The sequence below is a fragment of the Vespula pensylvanica genome, chromosome 10 (genome assembly GCF_014466175.1).
Source record: "Vespula pensylvanica isolate Volc-1 chromosome 10, ASM1446617v1, whole genome shotgun sequence".
Classification (NCBI taxonomy): domain Eukaryota; kingdom Metazoa; phylum Arthropoda; class Insecta; order Hymenoptera; family Vespidae; genus Vespula; species Vespula pensylvanica.
Window position 1 is genome coordinate 5,240,861 of NC_057694.1, and position 26,069 is coordinate 5,266,929.

At 34.2% G+C, this 26,069-nt stretch overlaps 4 protein-coding genes and 1 long non-coding RNA gene across 6 annotated transcripts; 2 read left to right on the plus strand and 3 right to left on the minus strand.

Annotated features, from left to right (window-relative positions):
* Positions 1-7,410: 7,410 nt before the first annotated feature.
* LOC122632380 (probable salivary secreted peptide) lies at positions 7,411-8,125 on the minus strand. Its single transcript, XM_043819089.1, has one exon. The coding sequence runs from the start codon at positions 8,058-8,060 to the stop codon at positions 7,671-7,673; it is 390 nt and encodes a 129-aa protein (XP_043675024.1). The 5' UTR covers positions 8,061-8,125; the 3' UTR covers positions 7,411-7,670.
* Positions 8,126-12,676: 4,551 nt separating this feature from the next.
* LOC122632381 lies at positions 12,677-13,963 on the plus strand. Its single transcript, XR_006327862.1, has 2 exons — positions 12,677-12,823; positions 13,644-13,963. It is a non-coding gene; the product is annotated as an uncharacterized LOC122632381 (long non-coding RNA).
* Positions 13,964-15,923: 1,960 nt separating this feature from the next.
* LOC122632378 (protein phosphatase 1H) lies at positions 15,924-19,142 on the minus strand. Its single transcript, XM_043819088.1, has 7 exons — positions 18,993-19,142; positions 18,477-18,887; positions 18,086-18,343; positions 17,776-17,993; positions 17,435-17,705; positions 17,098-17,357; positions 15,924-17,015 (listed from the first exon to the last, which is right to left on the minus strand). The coding sequence occupies exons 2-7, from the start codon at positions 18,660-18,662 to the stop codon at positions 16,757-16,759; spliced, it is 1,452 nt and encodes a 483-aa protein (XP_043675023.1). The 5' UTR covers positions 18,663-18,887; positions 18,993-19,142; the 3' UTR covers positions 15,924-16,756.
* A 438-nt stretch (positions 19,143-19,580) lies between these two features.
* Positions 19,581-21,907, plus strand: LOC122632327 (uncharacterized protein PFB0145c). 2 transcript variants are annotated; one of them, XM_043819010.1, is made up of 4 exons: positions 19,581-19,641; positions 19,710-19,880; positions 20,030-20,162; positions 20,241-21,907. In XM_043819010.1, exons 1-4 carry the CDS (start codon positions 19,606-19,608, stop codon positions 21,893-21,895), a joined length of 1,995 nt encoding a protein of 664 aa, XP_043674945.1. In that variant the 5' UTR covers positions 19,581-19,605; the 3' UTR covers positions 21,896-21,907. The 2 variants fall into 2 exon arrangements, with proteins under 2 accessions (XP_043674945.1, XP_043674947.1); XM_043819012.1 differs by lacking the exon at positions 19,581-19,641 and having other exon boundaries at positions 19,746-19,880; positions 19,954-20,162.
* Positions 21,908-22,003: 96 nt separating this feature from the next.
* On the minus strand, positions 22,004-26,069 carry LOC122632328. Its single transcript, XM_043819013.1, has 9 exons — positions 25,976-26,069; positions 25,444-25,570; positions 23,628-23,792; positions 23,459-23,559; positions 23,300-23,367; positions 23,002-23,221; positions 22,756-22,922; positions 22,560-22,677; positions 22,004-22,470 (listed from the first exon to the last, which is right to left on the minus strand). The coding sequence occupies exons 2-9, from the start codon at positions 25,523-25,525 to the stop codon at positions 22,147-22,149; spliced, it is 1,245 nt and encodes a 414-aa protein (XP_043674948.1). The 5' UTR covers positions 25,526-25,570; positions 25,976-26,069; the 3' UTR covers positions 22,004-22,146.

Consider the following 26,069-nt stretch of genomic DNA (forward strand, 5'->3'; position numbering starts at 1 on the left):
CACTGTAAATGTAGGTTATGCCCGCACCAACGTAGCGAATCGCGACAAAGCCTTCTCAAAATCCGCGATTCGTATCTACTGTCGCTAGGCGAAATCTCGACGAGTTCTCTCGGCATTTTCTACGTCCTCGTTCAGACGATCGAAAGACCAAGCTACGTTTCCTTTTTAAAACTTCCGGTATGTCTCCTGGCGACACCCTCGTTCCTTTTGTTTTTAAGAAGTATGCGAGATAAATTCGTGCGTTAAGTACTCTTCACGGGTGGTGTATTTCACATACACAAGAAAAAAAAAGAAGAGAGAGCGAAAAAGAGGGAGGGACAGAGAGAGAGAGAGAGAGAGAGAGAGAGAGAGGGAGGGAGAGAGGGAACGTATGAAAAATATTCTTCGCTTCGCAGCTAGCGTTGGGGAAAGAGAAAGAGTATTTTTCGCGAGCTAGACGACGCGACACAACCCCTCTCATTAGGGGGTGTGCAAGACTCGTGCATGTGTCGCGTAATTAACGCCCGGAAAATCATTACTGTTTTAATTTCAGCCAGCGCGCTACAATCCTGGGTTACGCGATATCTCCCTAGCATCTACATTTAAAGAGGCACATCGTTCGTTGAGCATATGTGTCTCGTAAAAATCGACTTTCCTATTCCTCTTTCCATAATTTCTTTGTATCTTTTATTTCCTCCCTATATCGCCTTAGATTATATCAAGCATCTTATTCATTAATTACGACTTAACAATTTTTTTCGTTCTTTTCGTCTCTTAATCTCTTCGCGATCTAATTTGTCAATTAAATCGTTCGGTCGAATCGGAGTCCAAAGATTACAACTACGATAAGACTGTTAATATTTGCATGGCGTCTACGCGGGAAAGCCATCGGCAAGATGCAAGCTTTCGGGATATTAAAGTCTCCTTATCTAAAAACAGTTTTTAAAGTGTAACGTAAAAGAAGGAAAATCACGGGGGAACCGCAAGAAACTCGCTGGTTTCGCCGACTCTGGGAAGATCCTATCTGCGTCCTGTTTATCGTTCTCATCTTCTCTCTTTCTCTCTCTCTCTCTCTCTCTCTCTCTCTCTCTCTCTCTATTTCTATCTCTCCCTATCTCTCATTATGTACAAAGTCTCATGAAACCTTCCATCCACAATGAATTCGTCGACTCGAATGGATTCTCTTAATCGTTGAGGAGCGTGGAACCGAATAAGATGTCTCGCAAATAAATTTTTCGATAACGACAGGACTTTGTTTTATTTCTGAAAAGTATACCTTTCTTCATGGGAATGTAATTAGCAACATTTATTTATAAATCCATTCTCTTGATAATGTAACTGCATCCATATTAAACAGAAATGATGAGCAACCACGTAAATCGTTTGTTGGAGAATTAAACCATTTAATTTCGTAACGCCAACTCGTGTAGGACGCCTCTCTATTTCACAAATACACGCTTCAACATTAAATCAAAGAATTGCATCTGTTACGATAAAAATATATAGATATACAGATATAAATATCTATATAGATATCCATATGCAGATAATTTCGTGCAATTCGTAATAACGACTTTGATGTCGACATCGATATCAATAAAATCGAAGTGAAATTCATGGCAATGAACGCGCGTTTTGAATCAGTTCGTTTCCGGAGTAATAAAACAAGATACAATTTTAACTATTGTTCGTTTGGATCTCGATGAATACAGTATCGTAACCGGTTGTGGTTGTACGTTTAAGAAAAATCATAGCAAAAAATACCCGATTCTCGTAATTAATAACTGAACTCAGAATAAGCTCGTTAAAAAAGCAAAGAGCAAATTTTACAGACGATTTCCGCATTCAAAAATTCAACCACCGGAAATCATACTCGTCCTGACGGTATTTGCGCGGAATCCTCCAACAAGTTCACTCTTAAATACCGACCAGACGCCTCCTCCATTTCTAGGAATTTCTAAGATAGTCGCAATTTAAGTATAAAGTTAATCTTTCTAGAATGATGAAAACTTTATTCGAACTCGCCGAAACTTTGCTTTCTTTATAATTTTTTTTTTCTTTTTAAGTAGAGCTCGTTCATTTTGGTACTCGTAATATCAACGTGTTCGATCGAAATTGCATAACATGCGTTAAAAAAAAAAAAGCAAAAAAGAAAAAGCACGCAAAGTTTTTTCTTCCGTAGATCAAATCGACGAATTTCCGATATTATCAGTTTTATCAACGCGTTTCGCTACAAGTTATATCGTTTTGCTGGAAGAGATTTCTCCGTTTTATATTTTTAGTAATCTAGAAAGATCAAGCCGAACGTGTGAAGAGAGGAAGGAAGGAAAAGAGAGTAGCAACGCTTGGTACGTTAGCCCCGACAAAAAAGCGATACACGCGCACAGCTACAACACGAGATACGGTAATCAATCACAGTGCGACACATCAAGATCAATTTTTACGATCGAACGCAACTACCATGCTAGGTTCAACGACTCGATCCCGAATCGAGCTGCGAGCTCGTTAGCGAAGAGTAATCGAGATAACTATATCCCCTAGATTCAACTCTACTTGGCGAAAACGAGATTTGTAAATATTTATCTATGCAAATCTATAAGTATACATCAGAATCGTTTTAAGCTTAACACGAAATTTGCTTTTTTGTTAAGTAGAAAGTTATTCTTCTAATCTCCTTCAAACGTCAATAAAAGTCGTACGGACGATTCTAAGTAATAAAAGTTTTCCTGTCTTAGCAAACAAAGAGAACGAACAAAGCGTAGTCGCGTGCTAGTTCGTTTCTGTAGTAGTATTCGGTTTGAGAATACCGGCCTATCTTTGAAAGACAACCAACCTCGTCGTACGTGTATTGAACTTTCTTTCTACGATTAAATATTTAATGCTAAGATCGATACCGTTCCGTATATCCAAGCTCCGTGACATAAGTTATCCGACTGTTATAGACGAGCCTTTTCCACTGACCAGAACGAGAAACTACGAGTTGGCTCCCGACCCTCTGTATTCCTCGTACGCAAACATACTCGTGTTTCCTACGTCATTCGCAATCCGTTTTACCCCTTTTTGCGGACAGATGTAAACCTCCGGAGTATCGACGAACTTGCGTTACAAGAATAGCATACACCATCGCTATGAACATCCTCTTAACGATTCTACCTCGGGGTAGTTTATTTTTACGCAGCGATATGTAAATCCGATTATTCTAGAGACCATCCAGTGAGAAAGAAATATCACATTACGATCTATATTCGCAGAGTCGTTTCCGCAGAACCGCGAAGGGTAGAATGAAATAAAATATTCGATAATAAGGCGAGACAAAAGTGTCGCGATATGTCAATACGCTGTAAGCTTCTTATTCCACTTGGAATTACGCGAGATGTCGAGCTAAGACGGAATCGATAGACGCAAAGGCACCAAAATGTCAGGGTAGTATTCATTGACGTAAAACCCTTATGCCTCCGTCGGCTATTACCATCGTTCATAGTTTATCTACCTGTCTCAACGCCCACCACTTTGCGTCCTTTGCCTTCTCTCGAGTCTCGCACGATATGTCACGCCATTTTCTAGAGTGCAACGTACGCTGCAATTCAGCTAATATGCTAATATTATATTATCGCGGAAGAAATAATGAATCTTACTGTTCGTCAGCGGTGTAATTCTTTTATAAACAAAAGGTCAATCGAAATCTATCAAAATTTTTTTCATTATTATTTTCATCGACAGATGCACCCTGAAGCAATCTTAATTAAAAATATCGTTATCTTCCTTTCCGATACGATAATCACGTCAATTCGATTCCTTCTCGAATAATCCTGTCAAAGGATATTAGCCAATTGCTCATCTCGTATACACAACGTCGATTACCCTATGTGGATGTACAGTTCATATCGGTTAACGAGCTGACCACATGGTCGCCACAGTTGATCCACGTGGAAGCCGTGTCGATGTCCAGTCTCTGATCTTGCGTTTACGGCCAATCAACAGGCCGGATTGGCTTCAAAGGATCAAGGATCTGATATCTGAACTTACACAGGATCATGATCATCAATACTATAAGTACCAACAAGAGTCGCACAGTTATATATCGATGTAATTATTGACGTAAGAAATAAGTTAATAGAGAGGTAGAAAAAAACGTTTCCGGTATAATCCAAGAAGAGCGATAGATTGAACATTTTGACCAGCAATGAACTCGACAAGAATCCAAGTTAATGGTGCCACCTGAAAGTTCAAACGGAAAATGCAAGTCAGATATTCAATCCATTAAAAGCATTTTACTCAGGACTTGCTGCGTAATACTTGCGATTCCATCGTTGACGCATAATGTACACTCCATACTCGTATGTACATACCACTTGCCTCTGAAGTTCTATCCCCTGTGTGTATTACTCTTGTGTCAATGAAACATCTAACCAAGGATTAAAGTTAGGAAAAGCATGGCGTATCTTGCATAGTGTATCTATTAACGTCCTTCATGTCAAGTAATATGCAAAATGGTACATATACAATACAAGAATTTACACGTCGAGCAGCGTTGATGACTACACACGTGCGAGAAAAAGGGTAAAAGAAATGAGAATGGTCGTAACCCCCTTAACGTCGTTACTCCCTTAAAGTAGTGTTGTTGGTTTGGATTACAAATAGTAACTACTGTGTTCCTCTTAAAATTGACAAATAATGGGTATGTACTATTGTTCAAGATTGACGGACAATTCTTTTTGTCACAACAAATGAACTCACGCGAATGTGTCTGTTCGTTCTTTCTTTTTATTCTATCATTCTCGCACGATTCTGTCATCAGCCTATCTATCCAACACTGTTTTCATAGCTTTATGTGTACATATACATATATGTATACGTGTATATATATATATATATATATATATATATATATATATATATGTGTGTTTTTCGGTATCGCAACTTTACAAACGATAACCGAACGAATGCACGCTGCTACGGGTTTATGATCTTATGAGTTTCTTTTTGCGCATTTTCTTTTCGCAGAAAATCTCCCTCTACTTTCGGTCAAATTGCTGCGACTTAAATTTTCTTTTTATGACCGCTCTATATTTTACAGTCGTGGCTTTTCCTACGACTACCAGCGAACGCAAAAAGTATAAAATTTCTTATCCAGAATCATCGTTTTAAGAACTACTTTGTTTTGCATTTTTATATTTAAAAATATGTATCCAACTCAAAACATTTTTTTTCATATCATTAAAAAGAAAAAAAAAACAATTATTCAAATATATAACTAGCCAACTATTATTAAGAGTATATCGTTTTCTATAAAATATTAATACATTTTATAACCCTCTAACTTAAAATAGAGTAAGTAGTTATATGTACATATAGAAATTTTTTTTGTCGATGCAAGTAAGTATACGATTAACGTAAAGTCTAGGAACTCGTTCATCTTTTAAAGTAGAACTTTAGAAATGTCGGTAATGTCGTGAACATAGGTCGCAATAACGTCAACGAACGAACATAGCACGGTAACACAAGCAATTTTATTTTTATACGATCATATCATGCATAATGAACAACGTTACTATTTCAGCTACGATAACACGTGTTACCATTCACAATGCTAAGCCGATCTGTAAACTTTATCATTCGTATATAGCACCTTGGACCTCAATTTTTCTTTACTAAGAATAAATGGTCGTGTCTATTACGTCTCTTCATAACGTTCACGAAGAATAGACCGCGACAATAACTGAGAAAGTTCGAAAACCCGTATATATCTACCTTGGATAGAAATAACATGCTTTATATGCATTGTCGTCCGCATATAGCTGTAGATGTCTCGATTTATGATTACGAAGAAAAAAATGTACGCGATATTCGGATCAATGTATGTGAGATTTGTTAGCTGACTGACACGTGTCTAAGAAAGAAAGAAGATTGAAAAGTATCTCTCAACTTCTTACAAGTTTCTAGAGAAGTCATCATCGATTCAAACGACAACTTTAAAAGTCTGGTTTATAATGTTTTGACATGGAAAGAAAATATATCATGAGTTTTAATGTTTCTATATTTGTATGTACCTACAGTTAGTCATCGGAATCGAATAATTATTTTCAGACTAAGTAAAGTAAAGTATTATCTGTATAAATAAATAAAGTGTTCATATATATATATATATATATACACACACATATGTATTTGATTTAAAAATGTATCTGGATATTTTTTCGATTGAATGGATGTATTTTTAATGAACTTTGAAATTACCATTTGTAAAACGTCGATATGATAGATCAATAATGATGTTTCGAAACATCGATAAAAATGTTAATGAACATAACATGATTTTTGACGTCTCTTTATAAGTATTTATTAACAGTAAATTACAAAAATTGGATATTTTTAGATCAAGCAAAGCGTTTTGAATTTAATTTCAAAATCTATTCAGCGATAGCTCTATGATTGATTGTATTTGTATCTATTGCTAGTGAACTCCGAAAGATTACTATCTAGAATGACAAGATATAATCGATACAATATTTTTTTATAAATTGTCGAAATAATTGATTTCGTCGTTTACAGATCCGATAATAACGATCAATGGTCATTTGATTCGATATCGATCCACTTCTATTTTCCTCTTCTTGAAAATTCATTAGAAAATAATTCAGTAGAATTAACGAAAATTTACATCCTCTTTAAACTACTTGTCAATATGAATAAAATTCTTATTTTATTTTAAAGAAATATTTCAACGCGTACGAGAATCCTCATATTATTAAAAGAGAGAGGAAAAAAAAGGAAGATAAAATAACTAAGTTAACGAAATTTATTAGGTCATTCAACGAGTTCAAAAGTATTTCCTTTTGCAATTTTGATGGTCTTGACTCGATTTACAATATTACTTCGACAACTGAACTGTTATCGAAGTAACCATGAAAGAACAACAATATCCAAGCTGGATTTTCTTACTCCATTTCCTACACTCTACATATACCTACGTGAAAATTTGTACTATTCGTGTGAACCTTCTCGAAGAAAGGTCATTCTCTTTCCTTTTCTTTTTTCCTTCGGAAAGCAGCATGACTGCGAAGCTAGCTCGTTGTGTTCTCCCAATGGCACGAAAGAAGTAGAGAGGCAGAGGGGTGGGAGAAAAGGAAAGGGAAAAATAGATGGGAATTATCGGGAGTCTCAATAAGGAACGGGCTCCTTCATTAGCGCGTACAAGAAAGGCATTCCACGAGCGAATTCTTCTCGTTCTGTTTTTCTCCCGGATCTCTGTCCCTTCGCGTTAATCGCATTATTATCGACGCTACCTCGCGCGCAAACGTCTCTCGTTTCTCGAAAGTAACGAAGAGTAGAGAATCCAGAACTTCTCGATGCATTTTCCATCTCGAGCGATTAAATTACCGGATCGGATAAATTTACAAAGAGCCATTTCCAATTAATCTTGCAAAGATATCAAAAGCAACATCGGTGTTTATTTCCAATTTAAATTATAGGATAATCAGAGCCACGTTCCCGTTCCTGTTTTATTTCATTTCCAATCGCGCGATTCAAAACAAATAATTTTGACAATGATGTAATATAATTAACAGAGAAATTATTTACTCGTTATATTTGATGATACATTGACGAAAGAAATATTATGTTTGAAACATTGTCGTAATAACATTATAAACAATTTTACAGGTTTAGTATCAATATTCTCTCCCTTTTTATCATCGTGCATAGATATAGACGGTGAAGTTGATGCCGTGGTTTCTTTGACTCTCAAAGTTAAGGGTTATATTTCCGTATCCTGGACCACCACGTATTAGCTTGCAATAAGCTCCTGTACCATCGGTCTTTCGATCATGAGCACTGACCATAGTGATCTGCTTGTATTTGGGGATATTGAAGGTCATTGTCGTCTTTACAATTCGCATCCATGCAGATTTCTTTACGACATTTTGTTGGAGGATGAGCCTGTCTCCTGGCATTCTATATCCAACAGTCAAGTTGTGGGATTTGGCAGCATATTCTTCCAAATGAGCCCTTGGGACGTATTCTACAGCCGTCACAGCAGCCACAACCACGATCACGAGGATCATCAACTTTTGCGCGAACATCTTGATTCTTACTGTTCTACTTTACTCGTTAAAAAACTTGCTCGACTATGCTCAAAGTACGTCAACGTTCCGCTTAAATACACCTTAGAAGTCCTTATCTCTCTTATCTTCCGTTATCTGTATCTATTTACAGTATACTTATGAAAGCTTTTTTTAAAGAATTTAATATTCTTGTAATACATTCACCGTTAATCTAGAGTTTTCGATCATTTCTATTGTTATGTCTTTAATGTTATTTACTCGTATGAAAGTAAGGAGAAAGATAATTTATCATCGTGGCTTTTTCTGATACCGGTACTCAATTTAGTTAAAAATACATAAGGAGATTAAACGAAAAAAAGCATAAAAAGAAGGAAATCGTTCCTAGCATTAGCAGGAAGATACTTCTCGGGAATTTTATTTTTAATATTTAACTCATGCCAGTAATGAGAAAAATATTGTTATAGATTTATTGTTACGACAAAGTAAATATTTTTATTACTATGTAAGTATAAAGAGAGGAAGATATATATGCTTGATATGTTTGCTTCGCCACTTTTACAAAATTGCGACGTAAATAAGACGTAACAGTACATGAGTTTCAATAATCGTTATCAAGATATTTTTTTCAAATGCAGGCGAATCGTAATGATTGCTGAGAATGGACCTAGACCCTCAGTAAGGTGTTTGACCTCCATTCCACAATAGACGACCTCCGTAATTCATGAGCAAGCCATCTCCATCTAATTCAACGACCTTGCTATGTGTACACTGTTCGTCACAAACATACCTACTATACTTGCTAGCGTCCTCGGTTCCTACATACGTGCCATCACCGATTTACGTGGAAGGGTGTGCGTACACGTGCGGGCTCTCAGCAGGGAACATTACTCTCCATAAGCATTACTGCATAGTTTAATCGATATCTACATAGACATTATTATAATTTTTCGTTTCTTAGCTTAAATACTAAGGTTTATTGATCTATAGGTTTTTCTTGATTTTTTCTCGTTATCAATCGTTTTCAAACGAAACCGATATCTTTGTCCAATCATCGTTAATTCGAACGAACGATTTAATTTTTCTTAAACGGAAAAAGAAACCGGTATATTTTTCAAAGCACACTTGCTTTCTCCAAGAATATATCATTTGCTACTTGAGAGAGATTAGCTTTCGCTTTGTCAAGACCGTTGTCGGCAGTTTGCTCAGCCGCTTGCTAACCGTGTAAGCATTCAATATGTAACCCGTGTATGCACTTAGGTTTGCAGCGAGACTAGATTCCCTCGAATCATTAAGTCAATTGCTTGATACATGTCGACGCAATATCCCTTCTAACAGGCATGAAATTTGATCAGACTCGAACAGATTTCTCGATGACAGTGGGAACCTAAACGAATAAAGGATCACAAAAAGGATAGAAAGAAAAAAATAAACGAGAAAAACGAGGGAAATGGAAAAACAACGTTTTGATCGTACAACCGGACCACAATGTCCAACTATTTAGTGTCTATGTGGCAAACAATAGACCTTAATTAATCCAAAGCGACGCTTGCGAGAACTCTTTTCAAGCACGTTTCTCTGGTCGCGAAGCCATTTTGAAAGCAGAACTTGGTCCTACGAGGTTTCAATTAACAAGGCAGTACGCAATTCTCGCAAACGTGTTGGTGTATCACTTGGCAATGAGCAGACGCGCGTCTAGCGTAACGTTAATTTACTGCAAAGCACGTTTCACCATCATGAATGGGACTGCTGATGCTACGAAGCAGTCCGATGGACGATGAATGCAAGCTCGCCTGGGTCCGATTCGAAACTTTGGTATATGCGAGAAGTTTATGCCTACGAGGCCATAGACCGTGTTCGTATTTTCCTCTGTACGCTGTCTCTTACTATTCGAAAGAGGTAAGTATGCCTCTCTACGCGTATATTCAACGAAATGCCGCCTTGGAAGTCGTCCTTCGAGCACGACCACCGATTCTCTTCTCTTTCTGTCCTTCTTCCTGTTTTTCTTCCTTTCTTTCTCTCTTTGTCTCACTCCCTCTCTCCCTCACCCCTCTCTTCCTCTCTTTCTTTTTCTCTTTCGTTCTCTTCCAGCTAAGATCAGTGCATACAGCCCAAGAACGGTCGCATTATTCATTCGATGGGCGAAGCTCTCGACTGGTCGGACTACTCGATTCCTGCCACCTGTCGCGAGCACGGCGGCCACAAGGAGATGCGCTCGCACGATCGCCGTATCTCGATGGTTTCGCCATTAATTATCCCGGGATATACTTTGGAAACACCGGACAGAGAGTAGCTCGATTTCAACGAGCTTAACGAGCTCACTCGAGGAGGTACGATATTCCAAGATGGAAAGTGCAGTCGGCTCTTTCTAGCGTACGACGGACAAGCCGTCGGCGGGATGCCAAGAACAATGCGAATTGTGACTAATTCTGTCTTACGGTTTAATACGCTCTTCATACCTTTTCATATCTATTACCTACGAAGATCTTATTTTCTTCGCATGATTAATTAATTCCCTTACCATTTTCGATCCGACGTCCGTAATGTTTCGTATACCTACTTACTTGTCTTTCAACCTAACATAATTGTCTGGTTATATTATATAAAATAAAGAGAGAGAGAGAGAGAGAGAGAGAGAGAGAGAGAGAGCGCAAAGGGATGGCAGCAACAACGAGGGAGAAGAGTACGACTGAACGGCGAGGTCACCCGTTAGGACAATTAGGCGAACAGAAAACTTCCATCGCAGCCCCGCAGCTCGCTGACCGTCCCTATAAGACTCGGAGTGACAGCTACTAGTTTTCTCCATTACTTAAAGTCTTTCGCTTCTTTTCGTGAGTTAACATATATTACGAACCAATGCGACGGAGAAATGTTTTCGATAAATAAAATGAAAGAATAATTCGTCGCTGGCGATGCGGCTCGTTATCGAAAAAGAAAAAATACAAAGGAAAGAATAATTCGTAGGAATCGTCGTTCGAGAATTTTCACGTTAAAATAAGAGATAAAAATAAAAAATAATCCGATTCACATTTTAACAAAAAAGTCAATGAGACATTCGATTCGACGAGATTAGATTTTTAACGAGCACAAATGAATATCATGTACGATCAAAGATAGAATTGATAAGTATAACGAATATCGTATAATTTAATAAATTCCCCGTATAGGAGTGTCGAAGTATAAAACGATATTTTTAAAAATTGAACATACAGTTCGTAGAAGATAATCTAGTTAGTAATGATGATTTTTAATAGACGGATAACAATCTCGATTTATATAATGCATGAAAGTGATAAGTTCACCTACTTGTACTATGATATCTCCTATACATGTAGATGTACTTTATATATGTACAATGTATGAATAAACGTTATGACTCTATAAAAGCGTCTATCTATGTTATATGCTCGTTCTAATATAGCTAATCGGTAATACGCTTAGTTCGAGTCACGAGCATCATAAGCTCGCTATTTGTCGAAAATACATTATGAATAGAAATCTGCTATCGGTAGGAGGAAGAGCACGATAGTTTTGGTTTATGGCACTTCGATCGTCACCGCATAGCTGAGTGCCACAGTTGCTTCAACCATGATCGCGGTAAAGCGCATACATGTCATTTGCGTTCACGATAAGGTCGAATAATCGGCCGTTAGTCGATTACGAGCTCGAACTTCTGCGCTTTCGACCGCTCGAACACTCCCATGCCCGTTATTACGTTTTACCGCGATCCACCCACTCGATTTTCGTCCTTTTCTCTCCATTTTCTCTCTCTCTCTCTCTCTCTCTCTCTCTCTCTCTCTCTCTATACCGTTTTTTCTCCTCTCCTCAACAAAATATTCCTTTGTTCTGGCACTTTTTAACGAATCATGAACTCGAGTAGGGTGAATTGGCACTCTCGAGTGGTCCTCCAATTCTTTTCTTCAGTTGGCCCGGTAGGCATACCGGATTTCATGAAATTGAAGGTGCTATGCGCTGACGAACCCTCCTTTATCCTGTTTTCATAATCAAAACTGACTGCTCGGCGTGAATGGGTTCGTTCAACGAGACCGTTCAACGAGACCATTTTTTTTCTTCCATTATTCCTTGTTCTTTCGCTTCGCTAATTTATCGAGACTCCCAACGATTTTTACTCCAACGACAAACATTAGGATCTTAATTAGGACCTGTAGCCTAGCCTATACCAAGAATTTTGCCTCGACCGTCGTCCGTTCTTCCGGAAGAGATGACAGAGCCGAGCAAGAAACGGTGTAGGCAAACATGGAATAATCGTGAAAGAGGAAGAGGAAGAGAAGGAAAGGGAGAAGATAGGAAGGAGCTACAAGCGTAGCGTAAACAATTCCCAGTACAATTAGGAAACGTTTGTCCGTCTATATTTACCGAAGGATCTGTAACTAGCTTAGGTAACACCTAACGCCATTTGTCACTCTAACCGGCGGAACGGCTGATCGATCATGCGAAGATTCTGAGAAAGAAAAGTTATACCCACACACACTCGCACGTGCCCGCGTGCACGATATAAAATGAGGAAGATTTCCAAGATTATATTAAAAAAAGAAGAAAAAAATAAATTCTGAAGTGTTTCTTGTTACTGCTAAAAGATAAAAGCATCGGATTGATATAATTATTGATGCGAGATATGATTCAAGTTTAATTATTACGAAACGCTTTACGAATAAGACACTTGACTCTTATCTTTCTCAGAATAAAGTATTTATGATCTAGCATCACAGCTAACAAGAATTTTACGGTCTTATTTTTTATCGCAATTATTGTTTAAGCAAATGGTAAGTAATGTTACTTATGTTAATAATTTATTGATTCTATATCGTAAAACGATATAGTAGGAAATTACAGTTTCCGACGTAAAAATGAATTTAGGAGGAAATTACAGTTTTGTGTCATTTATCTTTACGAGAAGAAAAATATAAGAATAAGTATATCGAGGATATGAAAAATATTACGTTACTTTAAACCGTCATCAATGATATGCGGTAATTTATTTCGCGATTCGTATAACGTTGGAAAATTCATTTCCATCTTGTCAGTGTGGAATATACGAGAGTAACTTTTTAAAGTATTCACGGTAGTCTATGTTCGTGACACCGCATAAAGGTTGTTCAAAAAAAGATGTTAATTTAGCACAAGCCGCTTTTTCCCGATAGAGACGCGTGTAAGCTTATATGAATAGAGACGACATGCGGGTAATCGTTTCTGTCTTTTCGTTTTCAACGGATACAGATTTTTTAAAAATCCTGCTCGTGGTGCTCGCTCGACTCGTTTCATAATCTGCCGACGTCGTACTCGGGCCACCATTATCTTGAGAGAAAAATATAGTTAATGATAGCAAAAACTTGTGAAGTAGGCGAGACAGGAGGAAAGAACGAACATAAGGAAAAAGAAAGAAAAGAAAAAAAGAAAGAAAAGAATGGAAACTTCCTTTCTTTTCGTTCAATCGATGGAGTTGAATTTTTCCTTTCCAATTATTATTAAGTAAGAGTAGTATGACTTCAACCGAGATGAACCGATTACAATTATTATCGTAATATATTCGCTTTGATCCTCGTTTATCTTTCAACCGAAACAACAAATACGGATCTGCTGCAGGACATGAAGGATCATGAGAAAACCAGGAGAGTTGGTCATATAATCCTACTGGCAACAAACTTGTCGCATTATCCATTGCATCACGTTCGGCAACCAGGCGTTAGTTTCCAGGAGAAGGACATTAGGTTCGAGAGAGCTAAGAGGGTTGACAACGGGCACGAGTCAGGCAGTAGACTAACGAGGAGAAGTCAGCGATGTAAACCCCGGGGAAGGTGCGAGAGGTACCACTGTTGGATCTTCTCATTAAGCTTTTCACGAAACTTTAGAACTTCTGGATGTTAGGGAGCCCAGTCAAAATGCAGCCTCATTCTACCGTGTAACAGATGAAAGTTCGCTTTGAAATTTGGTAACTAAGAGTAGATCTTGGAACGGCGATACGTTACGGTGCATCCAGCGATCATTATGATTACTCCTATCTATATCAATACAGCGAAGAGGAAGACCTTTGCGTGAGTTTGAAACTATTTAACGATCGCTTAAAGATCACTTCGTTTCTTCTTCTCTAATGAGAAGAGGGCAAATACAGAAGAAGAAAGATTTTTGGTCAGACAATGGCACATCGATACGATTTATCGGTAGGAGGTCATTGATGTTAGAATCAGGATTCCGTCGAAACTTTCCTAACGATGATATATCGAGGTAAGTGCTGGAGCCTTAAGTCTCGATCGTTCCGATAAGGCCTAAAGTACTCTCCCTCTCGTTTCTACCCTCCTTTTCTTCTTCCTTCCTCATCCAGACCAGGGTGAAAACATTAGGTACGCCGCAACCCTTCGCGTTAGTCACCTAGATGACCGTGACTGATCGTTCCGTTATAACTCGCCATGAAAAACGTTTCCGCGATATGACATCGTTTGAAAAAGTGACGTCTTTCATTTTTTGACATGGAACTTCGAGGAAGAAGTGAACTGCGTTTGCAAAATGCCCAGACATCGATCTAAGTATTTTATAAATTAACCTTCGTCGCTAACAAAAAGACGTCTGGGTCAAGTGACTTTTTTCATCTTCATCGTCGTTACGTTCCTGAAAGAGATGCGAAGTATTTTTTGCCGGTAATAGCTCTTCGTTAGCTCGTTTAGGTATGCGTATATTCGCATCGACAAACGATACTAAAACGACATTTTTGGAGGGATAGAAATTTCAATGGCTTTTACCCAAGGTAGAAATGGGGAGCGAATACATCGTTCCCTAATAACTTTTTAAAATTGAGCGTCGTTAACATGCTTCAAAATGTCATCAAAATGCTTTGTTGTCCCTTACGCTATGCGATTCTTCTGCCCTTTTTGGAGTGCCATCGTTGACGATAAAATTTTTCCATTATTTCCATCGTAATTAGCATAATTTGTTATATCGAAAATTAATTTATGCAACAGATGGATTGAATATCAACCGAAGGGAGCCGCACATTCTCGAAAATCGAGGTTTATGATCGTGACATGTTTGCAATTTACTTTTGTTTCCATTAATCGACAGAATAGGTCCTTTCTTCTTCATTTCAGTCATCCTTTTGTTCATAGTAATAAATCAATCGTCGTAATCTTGCTCTCGTGAAATTTCACGGGACTCGAAGAAACTTTTGTTAAGTTTGGCACTAAAGATCACTACACATATTTTTCTATTAAAAAAACGAAGGAGGATCACGGTAAGCGTTTTCTTACGCCATGTTCAACATCGCAATTAAAATAGATTGATTCCAGTTGTACGCCTTCGTAAATGAAAATGTAAATGACCGTGACTACTGAAATTTCGTCAATATCAAGTGGCAACATGTCTTCCCTAATAAACTTATATAGAATGATAAACCAGGAATACAAGTTTTTATTATATGGTAAACAACGCGAAACACCGTACGAAAGATTTATAAGTTGGATTTTTCACGCACGAAACTTGATAGGCCGTACTACGTTATTATTTTCCCTGGCTCTTCCATTATTTGGCGTAGGAATAATGTAAGTAAGCAAGCTTTTCGAGTACGCTTGCGTGGATATTATTATTGTCGTTGCAATTTTGTAGGTTGTATTACAGAGGAAAAAGTAATACGGTCGAACGTAAAGCCGTTATTCAAAATTAAGGGATTTTTGTACTTTGTTATTCTAATTTTGTATCATGTTCAGCCATGATCTAAATTTGGAATACACATGATGTTTGTGAGATAAAAACTCTTTGTAAAGTCGAAGTATTTGTAAAATGTTATTATTTTTCATCTGTTGTCAATAGGAATGCAAGAAAATCTGATAATAATAAGTTTTATTCAATAAAAAGGTTCGTAATTAATATAATATCTAATATATGTGCATTATTAGATTTATTTTATACAATAATTACAATGTAATATGCTAAAAAGAAAATATTATACAGGGTAATATAATAAAATCTATAATTGTTACATACCGCTCAGAGCAGTGCATTTTGATTTTACTATGTACAGTTTATTCAATGATATCAGCTAAATCGATTAATTTGTACCAGCTTATACATGTAAGTGCTATGATTTTAAAGAAATAATATATAACGTTATTGACAATGATTTAACACAAAGCAGAACTCTTTTTCCGATTTTGAATCTTTTCCATGCTCGTATAATATATTCTTTGATTTTGAAAAATCTTGTAAAGAACTACTATACACAAAAAATAATCATTACAATACAATACAATTCAATACAATACAATACAATACAATACAATACAATACAATACAATACAATACAATACAATCCAAAGCCAAGAGATTCGTCTATCTTATACAGTTGAAGATTATTTCAAATAATATGGCTATGTTAACATATTAATGATGGAATGTTTTTTAAATAAATATGTATTCATATATAGCATAACACAATATAGTTTCTATACTTCATGTATATAAAGACAAAAATCTAATTAAAATATTTGTATTTATATAGTGGCAGTATGTAATAAATAACCATTTTGATACACACTTCACCATTTTTACGAAATTATTGATTAAAATTTATATATGAAAGTACAAATAAAATTTTTTTTCTTGTCAAATGTAAATAATCACTAATTAGTATTATTTGCATATACATAAGATTATACTCTCTAGGAGCAACTAATATTTGTATGCACTTTTAATAATTCAATTATAAATGATTATTGTATCGAATTATTGATAGATATGTGTGAGGAATCATTAGAATACTTTCTTTCCTGCTGAATTGACTTTAACCATTGTTTATGTTCGCAGAGATATGGATACAATGGTACTACCATTACACTTATGTCATCAACCGAAGCCATTGGGGCGAGTTTGTCTTCGTTTTCATTAGAATTTTCAGATTTTCCCACCCATGTTCTTCCCATTAATCGACCTCTAGCAGCTTGTACTAATTCTTGTGCACCCATTGTAAGCCTGATATGTTAAGTAATAAGATATTCAATTTTGCGTGATTACAAATTTTATTTTTGTCTGATGAATTTATTAACTAGTTTACCTATATTCTAAAGAAGGCGTATCTGGGGCAAGTGTTTTTCTAAGAATAGCAGCTGCTGTTTTGTCAGAAACAACATCCCATAATCCATCAGTAGCTATGATAATGCAATCTCGTTCCGTGAGATTGCAATCCTCTAATTTTAAGGATTGTATTTCAGGCTGAGAGGATAAGAATGGTTTGATACTGACACCTGTATTGGCTGCTTTCAAGCCATGATCACCAAAACCTCTTGTTACTCCTATAGTACCCATAACTCTACTCTGTAATTTTAATAGTCATATTAAATATATTAATATTATAATAAAAACTATATTAGGCATCATGCGATTAAACTTACTCGTTTTCCATGACCAGAAATAAGAGGTAACTTTAAATCAAGATGAGATAATGTTTTATATGCCCAACCAGTCATGTAAGGTTCTCTATATAGGACCATAGTTCCCAATTCCTTTTGTAATGGCCTTTTTTTGAATTCTAATGGTGTGAAGTAACCTTTCAATAACTCGTGACTTCTTAAAAATCCTAAAGCTCTTACACGATTGGATTCAGAATCTGGAGTATGATCTCTAGTAAGAGCACGTTGACTATCTCCTAATACAAGCACTGCTCTGTTAAAAAGATAAAAATAAATATAATTTATTTTATGTACATATGTATGCAGATAAGTTAATTACAAACCTAGAGTCACCAGCACCAGCAGCATATAATCTGCCATTAAGAAATAGAATAGTAATAGCTGTACAACCTCCACCACCGTTTTGAGCTTGAGCTTCTACCATTTGGTCCATTTGTCTGTAAGCTAATTCGATAGCACCTGTAACTAAATCTTTACCTTTTATAAATTCTTCTTCGTCTTCATTAAATAGTACGGTACTTGGTATAGCAATCAACCTTTCCTAATAAAAAAAATTTTATATTTCTTTCCATGAGTAATAAAGTATTAAATTAAAGAAATCAACACCATAGTCTATAAATATGTACTACTAACAAGAATTATTCTGTGTAAATGTAATCTTGCAGTAAGAGCTACTTGATATCCAGCATGGCCATCAAACATAGAAAACATAACATAAGGCAATGTAGCATTCATATCAGTCAATTTCAGGTCTCCTCGTGTTGCAGATGCCTGATCCTCATTCCAAACACTTTTTCCAGCATTTATACATTCTGCGTAACCAGCACACCACGGTAATCGGCTTAAATCTCTTGGGACTATTATAGGTCTTACTCTATGATCAGCACTAACCTAAAATGGAACATCAAATAAAATTTTATATATATATATTTAACTTCATTATTTACAAATTTGGATTATTTTTAATAATAATTACAAAAACAAAAATATTTTAAAGATATGATATGTTGATAAAATTATATACCTGTGTTTCTTCGGCTGTAAGTCCTAGGAAACTAGGTCGACTATAAGGCTTATTTTCCACTTCTACCGAAAAATTTGAATTGACATAATCTATCATCACATCATTGTTTGAATCATTTGGATACTGTAGGTCAAGTTCGCTTACACCTACAGCATTCATCAATACTGATTTGAATCGGTTTAACATTTTAAATTTCTTTTTTTTTATGCAATGTATCAATTCTTAATCTATTAATTCAATAAATTACTATGTCATATAAAATACATATTCAACAAAATATTAGGCACTACTGTCGAAAGTGTTTTAATGCACTTCCGATCGTGGGATGTAATCATGCGGTGAATATTAATTAAGTTTTTTTTATGGCATAGACACAACACGATGTATTTGATGCGTTGGGTTAGCTGTCACCTGTCAAGAATTTGTAAGTACATTAATCATGGATAAAGACAACTATCTCTTTTCTTTTATATATCACATTTACATTAGGAATACTATATATATATATATACTTACTATGAAACATAATTATAAGATTATCTTAAAATACTGACATCTTGTTGACAAACTATTGTCAACAATACGATAGGTTATAACTTGACAGTGTCTCTGGCACGAGTAGTAAGAATACACTTTTAAACACGCCATCTGTGAATCGCTCGCATAATTTTATGTCGATCTTCTTCACCATACTATCTCAAAGTTACAATAATTTTCATTAATGTCATTTACATTATTTTGATACGTTTTTTGTACACAGTTTTGTATAATGTTAAAATAATATAGAAAGAATTATGTTTGTAAAAAGATATATTATCATAAGAGAATTATTATTTGCAGTAGATACATCGATTAAAGTTTTCATTATGATATCGATATGAGTTCTGTCGAGAAAAATCGATTATTTTCCTTCATGTGGAAATATCTGTAGATGTCGCTTCACGTAACCAAAGGTAGTACGCAGTCATTGACAGATCCGCAGTAGGAAGTAAATAATGTTATTTTATTAAGAAAGATTGTTAAAATTATAAAAATTAATGTTAATTGTACATGAAATAGAATTATTGAGAAAAAGAATTTAATATATTTAATATTAATATTAAGATAAAAAAAAATATAAGTGTGGAACATGTCGAAAACGAAGAAGAATTCACATAGCAGCGAGGTTAGTTTTCTAAAACAATTATTCATAACGATTTTAGAATTTTTATGTTGAAATATCATTTTATACAGGAATTTAGTACATCGTATTCTTCTTCTTCTGTATCATCTGACGAGGAGATAGATGCAAGAGATTTAAAACCTATGAAAGATTATCTTTCGAATCGTAGGGAATTAGCACGTCAACTTTTTAAATCTGTTAAGCCTGAAAAAATACGTATGATGCTACCACAAGCATTAAAGGTATAGTTTATATATTCTTTTATAGTTAGTAATTTTCACAAAGGATATATCTTAGGTTTATCAGATTTGATAGTGTTATAGAATCAGCTGTTAATAGTATCGTATATAAGTTCTTTAAGTTTAATACATTTGACAAATATCCATCTTAGAAAATGGATTTTGAAGAGTTAGAAGAATGGTGTGCTAGCGAATTAAGCGGGATGTCCAAAACTCGAGTATTATGTATTTTGGATGGGAAACCTATGTTAGAATCGTCTGATACTAGTGAATCGGATGAATCAGGTAGTTGCACCTTGCATCTAAAACAGATATAAATTTTAATGATGGATTTTAATATTTAAACAATATTTGCTGTGTTAGGTCCTTCTTTAGAAATTATATCTGATACTGAGGAATGGCTTACCGAGGATGATAATATTAAAAAAGAAGATGGTATGTCTGGAAAAATAAAAGTAAAGAAACATAAGAATACAAGTAAGGTAAAGTCACAGAGTAATAACAAAAAGGAGGATGTAGGAAATTATAAGTTAAAAGCTAAGAATACTAATAAAGATGGAAGCAATAATAAGTATAAAGATATCAAAGTTAAAAAGGAGGAAGAGAAAGAAACTGGTAAAGAAAAAGAAGCGGATAGTTTGTTAGATTTGTTAGAATTAGAAATGCGTGCTAGGGCTATAAGAGCTTTGATACGTAAAGAAGATGATATAATACCAAATTCGAGTGAATCCAAAACATTGGCAAATAATGGTGCAGTTGAAGAAAATCATGTTAATAAATCTAGACAAGATGAAATAAGTGCAAAAGAGAATTGTCGACGACAATTAGAAAAAATTATAAGTTCTCAAAGAATGGATGGAGATGAAGAAGATGTAGTGTTGGTAGTTCAACCTACCCCGACAATTGAGTTATTATCTAGTGAAAGTGAAAATGATGAAATTGGAACAAGGGTAAATCAAAAATTAGAAAATGAACGTAAAATAGAAAGTACAACGAATCTGAATAATAAAAATAATGTTACCAGTTCTACAGAACAAGGAGTTAGAGAATCAAGAATAGTAGAGGGAAGAGATAATGATAAAAAAATTAATAATACCAATGAAGAAATATCTCATCTTCATACTTCACATAATAAAAGTAATTCTTCATTGTCATCTACAAATATTGCAGATAATACCATAAAACGTAAAAAAGTGAAAAAGAAATCACATTCAAAATGTGAAGTGAGATCTGAAAGTTCTTTAAATACAAATAGTAAATCTAATGAATGTTCAGGAAAGAAAGAAGAGAAACTTTGTGTGCTTGAAGAAAAAGAGAAAATAACAGAAAATATATTGAAAGAAGAAGAACCTGCCCCTTCTGTGTCATATTCAAAACAAAAAGTTATTTCTGATGAGGATAAATTGGCTGATTTTGAGGAAATAATCGATTTAGATAATTACTCTGACGATATGGATGACTTGGAAAATTGTGATAATGATAAAAATAAATATAAAGATAAAGAAAAAATTAAAAATAAAGATAATAGTACTATAAAGGAACAAAAGAGTTCACAGGTGGTAGACAATAATTCATCCAATTCACAGAAATTAAAATCAGCTGAAACTTGGGCAACTCGTTATTATCAAACAGACGATGTTCAAAACGTTATAAAAGAATCAAAAATACAATCTGAAATCCGCAAACGTTTAAGAGAACGTCAGAGACTTTCTAAACTTACTAATTCACCAAATTTAAATTCTTCACCATCTCGTGTACCAGAAATTAATAATGATAAGGTAGAAACGAAACCTACTGGTTCCGTAGAAGAGTATTTAGCTTTGAAACAAGCAACCCAATCAAATTTGAATACAGGTAGCGACATTAGTGATAATTCTGTTAGTACACAAGAAAAAGATAAATGCATGAATACATGCAGTGAAAAAAACGTAGTTGCGAAAGATGAAAAATTAATTGCTTCTGTAAATGAAGAAGATGTACAAAAATCAATTGTAACTACTGTAAATAATAATATATAAATTTTTTAATTACTTTATAACAAACAATATCGTTCTTATAGTAATGAATTAAAATACTCAGGCATATATTTTTATAATAAAAAATCTGTATATATATATCATTCTTTATTTTTCAATTACAAGTCTATTTGTTACAACGTGCATATGTATAATTTAATTTAGTACATGCATATCATAAGACGGATTAATTATATTCATGTTATTAAATATTTTAATCTAATATACTTGCTCTTAGTTATTAGGATATTTCATTAGAGTATTTTCGTCCTATATTTTTCGCAGTCTAGTATTGATATTTTCTTTTCCAAGAAAGTGATCAAATTTCGTTCTATTACTTTTTTGAGATAATTCTTGAAAAATTTTGTAAACAAATTTATTAATTTCGATCCAAAACTATTCATTACACCCAATCCTGTGAATCTCACTTCTAATTTATCAAACTCTGATATTTTAATATCCTCTAATTTTATTATGCACTGTGGAGTATTATAATCAACACTTATTTCAGCTTTTAATGCTATATTTTCTACTGTACCTAATATTCCGCCACATATATTTATCAAACCGTATTTAAGCTGTAAATCATGAACATAAATTTATTATTACATAAACTATCAAATCGTCAGTATAAATATAAACATATACAAATTTTTTAGAATTTTACCTTATATTTATTAATCCGTACAATTGCATTAGATATACCAAAACCACAAGAAACCGTATATTTATGGCCTTCTCGAAGTAAAATTACATCTGCTGTTCTTTTAATAGTCGTTAAACCCCTAGAAAAATATATTTATATATATGTATGTATGTATGTATGTATGTATGTATGTAGGTATGTAAAACGAATTTCCTACTCGAAAGTGCCATTAAAGGTTTGAATTTGACCTTTCACGCCAAAGACTCCTAGATTGGAAATAAGAACTGCATTGATATTTGGTAATTTAATCTTTCTTAGATTATAAACCTTAATCATATCTATTATAGCACTAATAGATAGGTCGATTAAATCATTGGCATTTATCTGAAAATAATATATTTACAAGATTAATTTATAAAAGTATCTAATACCTTTTATATTAGATAAATATAATTAAATTTACTTTAAAGGAATTAGTAGGCGAGGATGTACAAGATGAAACCCCATTCGTATTGATGCAATCAAGCCATGATAAAACTATCACTGATCCGAAATCATTGATTTTTTCGAAACGTTGAAGATTATTTTTCGTTATATTTTTTATATTTTTCGAAATTTCTATTTCAAGGCAAACTCGAGCAAGCCGACGAATTTCATGTTCCACCGCTTCAAATAGATTAGTACTGTATAGTAGATAATAAAGTATAAGTAATTACAAAACTCTTCATGGTACGCGCTAATTAATGCGAAATACAATTTACCTTCCGCTTGAATTCGTTGGTAAAAAGAAGTGGTATTGTTGAACTTGATAATGTCCCTTGTTCGTTTCCTAGAATAAACGAATTTTAGAAAGATAATTACCGTTGAAAAAGTAAAATAATTGTATATCGCGCAACTAAATTTGAGTAAACTTAACTTACTTGCAATTGTCCGAACCCAAGAATAAGACCATTGCTCGACCATGAAATTTTTTCAGCTTTTGATGTTGAATTACTAACAGAATTTGATGCTATCATGTATGCTGAAAAGAGTTATCGGTAAACGAATAAAGATCTTTTGATATTTAAATTAAATTCAAATTTTAGATACCTTGAAATTCGATTGACGATCCATTCAAAACGACGTTTATTGTAGTAGTGCCAGGATATAGGTAAATACCAATGTTTTTGTATTTAATTAACAATTCATTACCGTATATATCAACTTTATAGCGATCCGAAACTTGGACTTGAAAATTTTCCGGTATTCTACATACTAAAATATCCTTCTATTAATTTCACGTGGCTAGTTCACGTTGTGAATATCTGATGTAAAACGGATAAATAGGGTAGGATAAAATTAAAGCTTAGAAACATAGTTAAGCATATTAAATCGTGCCATTATTGCGTTAATAAAAAGTTAAATGTGTACTATCATGTAATCGAGTGTAACTATATTCTTTCTTTACGCTATAATGTTAAAGTTGGAAAATATTAAACGGAAATTTTCATTATTATGGGTTTATTATAATTAGAACGGAGGTAATACGATCGATTTCAAAATCGGAGCAAAGTCAATGATTTTTTACGGATCAAATTTGTTTTATTTTAATGAAAGTCTCTATGAAATAACGAATTTAATGTTTCGCTAAAAAATTCTCTACAATTTTTTTTGCCTTTCATGAACTGCAACGCGTCGTTTAAATTATAATTTCCATAGATTTTACTATATTCTTATTACATTTTAAAACGCTTTTATGAACTAGTTACGCCGGTTTCTTTCTGAAAAATAAAATTTTTTTTAGTGAACGTCGACAACAAACTGGAAGAGAAAAAAGAAAAAGTAGATAGATAATAACAACTTTTTCTTTCTATTCTATCAACAAAATATTTTGTTTATATTGATAAGCGTACTCATATTCCATACGAATGTCCTATCCACTACTTTCGATTCTCGGAAAAGAGATGTGTGTATGTACGTATGTATGTAACTATATACGATGGAAAGTTGTCGGAGTCATACGAGTTTATTTATTTACTCGACCGGTTTTTATTTGCGTACGTTCAGTGCTCTCTGAAGAAAGAGAGTTACTACGTTTAGTATTCTCGTAGGAACGAAGAAGGAAGGATGAAAGATTAAAGATCATTCTAATCAAGTCTTTTAAAGGAATTGACTAACGGAATGCATCATTCGATTGTACAGTACGTAAGAAATTTAGATTATATTATTTAAAGATATTATAACATAAGACGTAATATTACCTAAATTATTAAATAAATAATAACAAGACACACATATAAGATAATATTAATACGTATAGAATACGAGAAAGTTATGGTAGATACGTAAATTTAAATTAGAGTATATCATAGCGTTGCTATACCTTACATAGGGATCTTACTAACAATTAGTATATTCAAGGAAGTACATAAAATATATGTATACACGTGTAATCGCAGTTACTGTTCCGTGAGGCTACGTATTCGAGCGTGTACCGTTCAGGTATTACGACACCGTTTGCAAGAGTTCTTCAATTCCGCGATGGTATTAGCATGAGAACTTTCGATTGCGCTGGGTCCTTTCCGTTGCCTTTAGAAAGGGGCAATTGATAAATTAGACGAGAAAGTCAACAAGGACGGAACGGACGAAATGTTTTATTTATGTATGCAACTATATGTATGTTAACACTTTCCAATATTCTACTCATTTCAATAAATTTAAAATAATATTATATTAGTAATTTCAACTCGATTTTATTAATATTAATAAAATTAGATTATTCTTAATGTTTTGATACTTTTATTATTATATGTTTTTAATGCTACGGGCGTTTACTTTCCTTGCGTTATAGCTGGCAATTAATGTATAATTAAACTAGTAATATTTCGAAATTGAAATAATCTCACAAGATGATCGTTTTACTTACCGATAAGTTTTTGCGAAGATTTATCGTTTTGTGATAAAATAAAAGGTAAAAAAACCATAAAAGCGCAATACTTGAAAATCATCTTGGGGAATTCCGTGATCCTGCAGTTTTTTTTTTTTTTGTAATCCTGTGGGTAAATTTATTATTTAGCATTTAAAAGCGATAGACAACCGATTTACTTGATATGATCTAGACGAGGAAGACTACTCTACTTCGCGATAATATCAAAAAATTATTTGCAAGTTTTACTGGAGTTTCTCAAGATCACTATCATCACCAGAAGAGTTTCTACTCCATTTCTAACGGTAAACTAAAGTGTATTTTTTTTAGAAACACAATTCTACCGATTAGATTAGATTTCTTCACCGACGAGTACATTTATTTGTGACATCATTTTTTTCTAAACTGATACCTTAAAGAGTCATTTTTTTCTTTTTATCTTTTTATTTTCGTTACTGTCGAGATCGTATTACCAACGTCAACACGTATACAAATATCGTAAGTAAACTTGTATTATTTATCGACTACTCACCGTCTATATTATTTCGAAACGAAATTTTTATTTTGGAACGAACATGGATGAAGAATTTACTCGACTTTCTTGAAGAATGTATCAAATATAAAGA

What these genes read in the sequence shown, in the direction of transcription:
- LOC122632380 (XM_043819089.1), bottom strand. Translation starts at nt 8,060, where the DNA reads ATGTTCGCGCAAAAGTTGATGATCCTCGTGATCGTGGTTGTGGCTGCT.
- LOC122632378 (XM_043819088.1), bottom strand. Translation starts at nt 18,662, where the DNA reads ATGTTAAACCGATTCAAATCAGTATTGATGAATGCTGTAGGTGTAAGC. An exon ending in TTTCTGGTCATGGAAAACGA is followed by an intron (nt 17,358 to 17,434) that starts GTAAGTTTAATC and finishes TTAAAATTACAG; the next exon opens with AGTAGAGTTATGGGTACTAT. An exon ending in ACGCCTTCTTTAGAATATAG is followed by an intron (nt 17,016 to 17,097) that starts GTAAACTAGTTA and finishes TTAACATATCAG; the next exon opens with GCTTACAATGGGTGCACAAG.
- LOC122632327 (XM_043819010.1), top strand. Translation starts at nt 19,606, where the DNA reads ATGTCGAAAACGAAGAAGAATTCACATAGCAGCGAG. An exon ending in TGCTACCACAAGCATTAAAG is followed by an intron (nt 19,881 to 20,029) that starts GTATAGTTTATA and finishes TATCCATCTTAG; the next exon opens with AAAATGGATTTTGAAGAGTT. An exon ending in TAGTGAATCGGATGAATCAG is followed by an intron (nt 20,163 to 20,240) that starts GTAGTTGCACCT and finishes TTGCTGTGTTAG; the next exon opens with GTCCTTCTTTAGAAATTATA.
- LOC122632328 (XM_043819013.1), bottom strand. Translation starts at nt 25,525, where the DNA reads ATGATTTTCAAGTATTGCGCTTTTATGGTTTTTTTACCTTTTATTTTA. An exon ending in ACCTTTAATGGCACTTTCGA is followed by an intron (nt 22,678 to 22,755) that starts GTAGGAAATTCG and finishes ATATTTTTCTAG; the next exon opens with GGGTTTAACGACTATTAAAA. An exon ending in TACGGATTAATAAATATAAG is followed by an intron (nt 22,471 to 22,559) that starts GTAAAATTCTAA and finishes CATGATTTACAG; the next exon opens with CTTAAATACGGTTTGATAAA.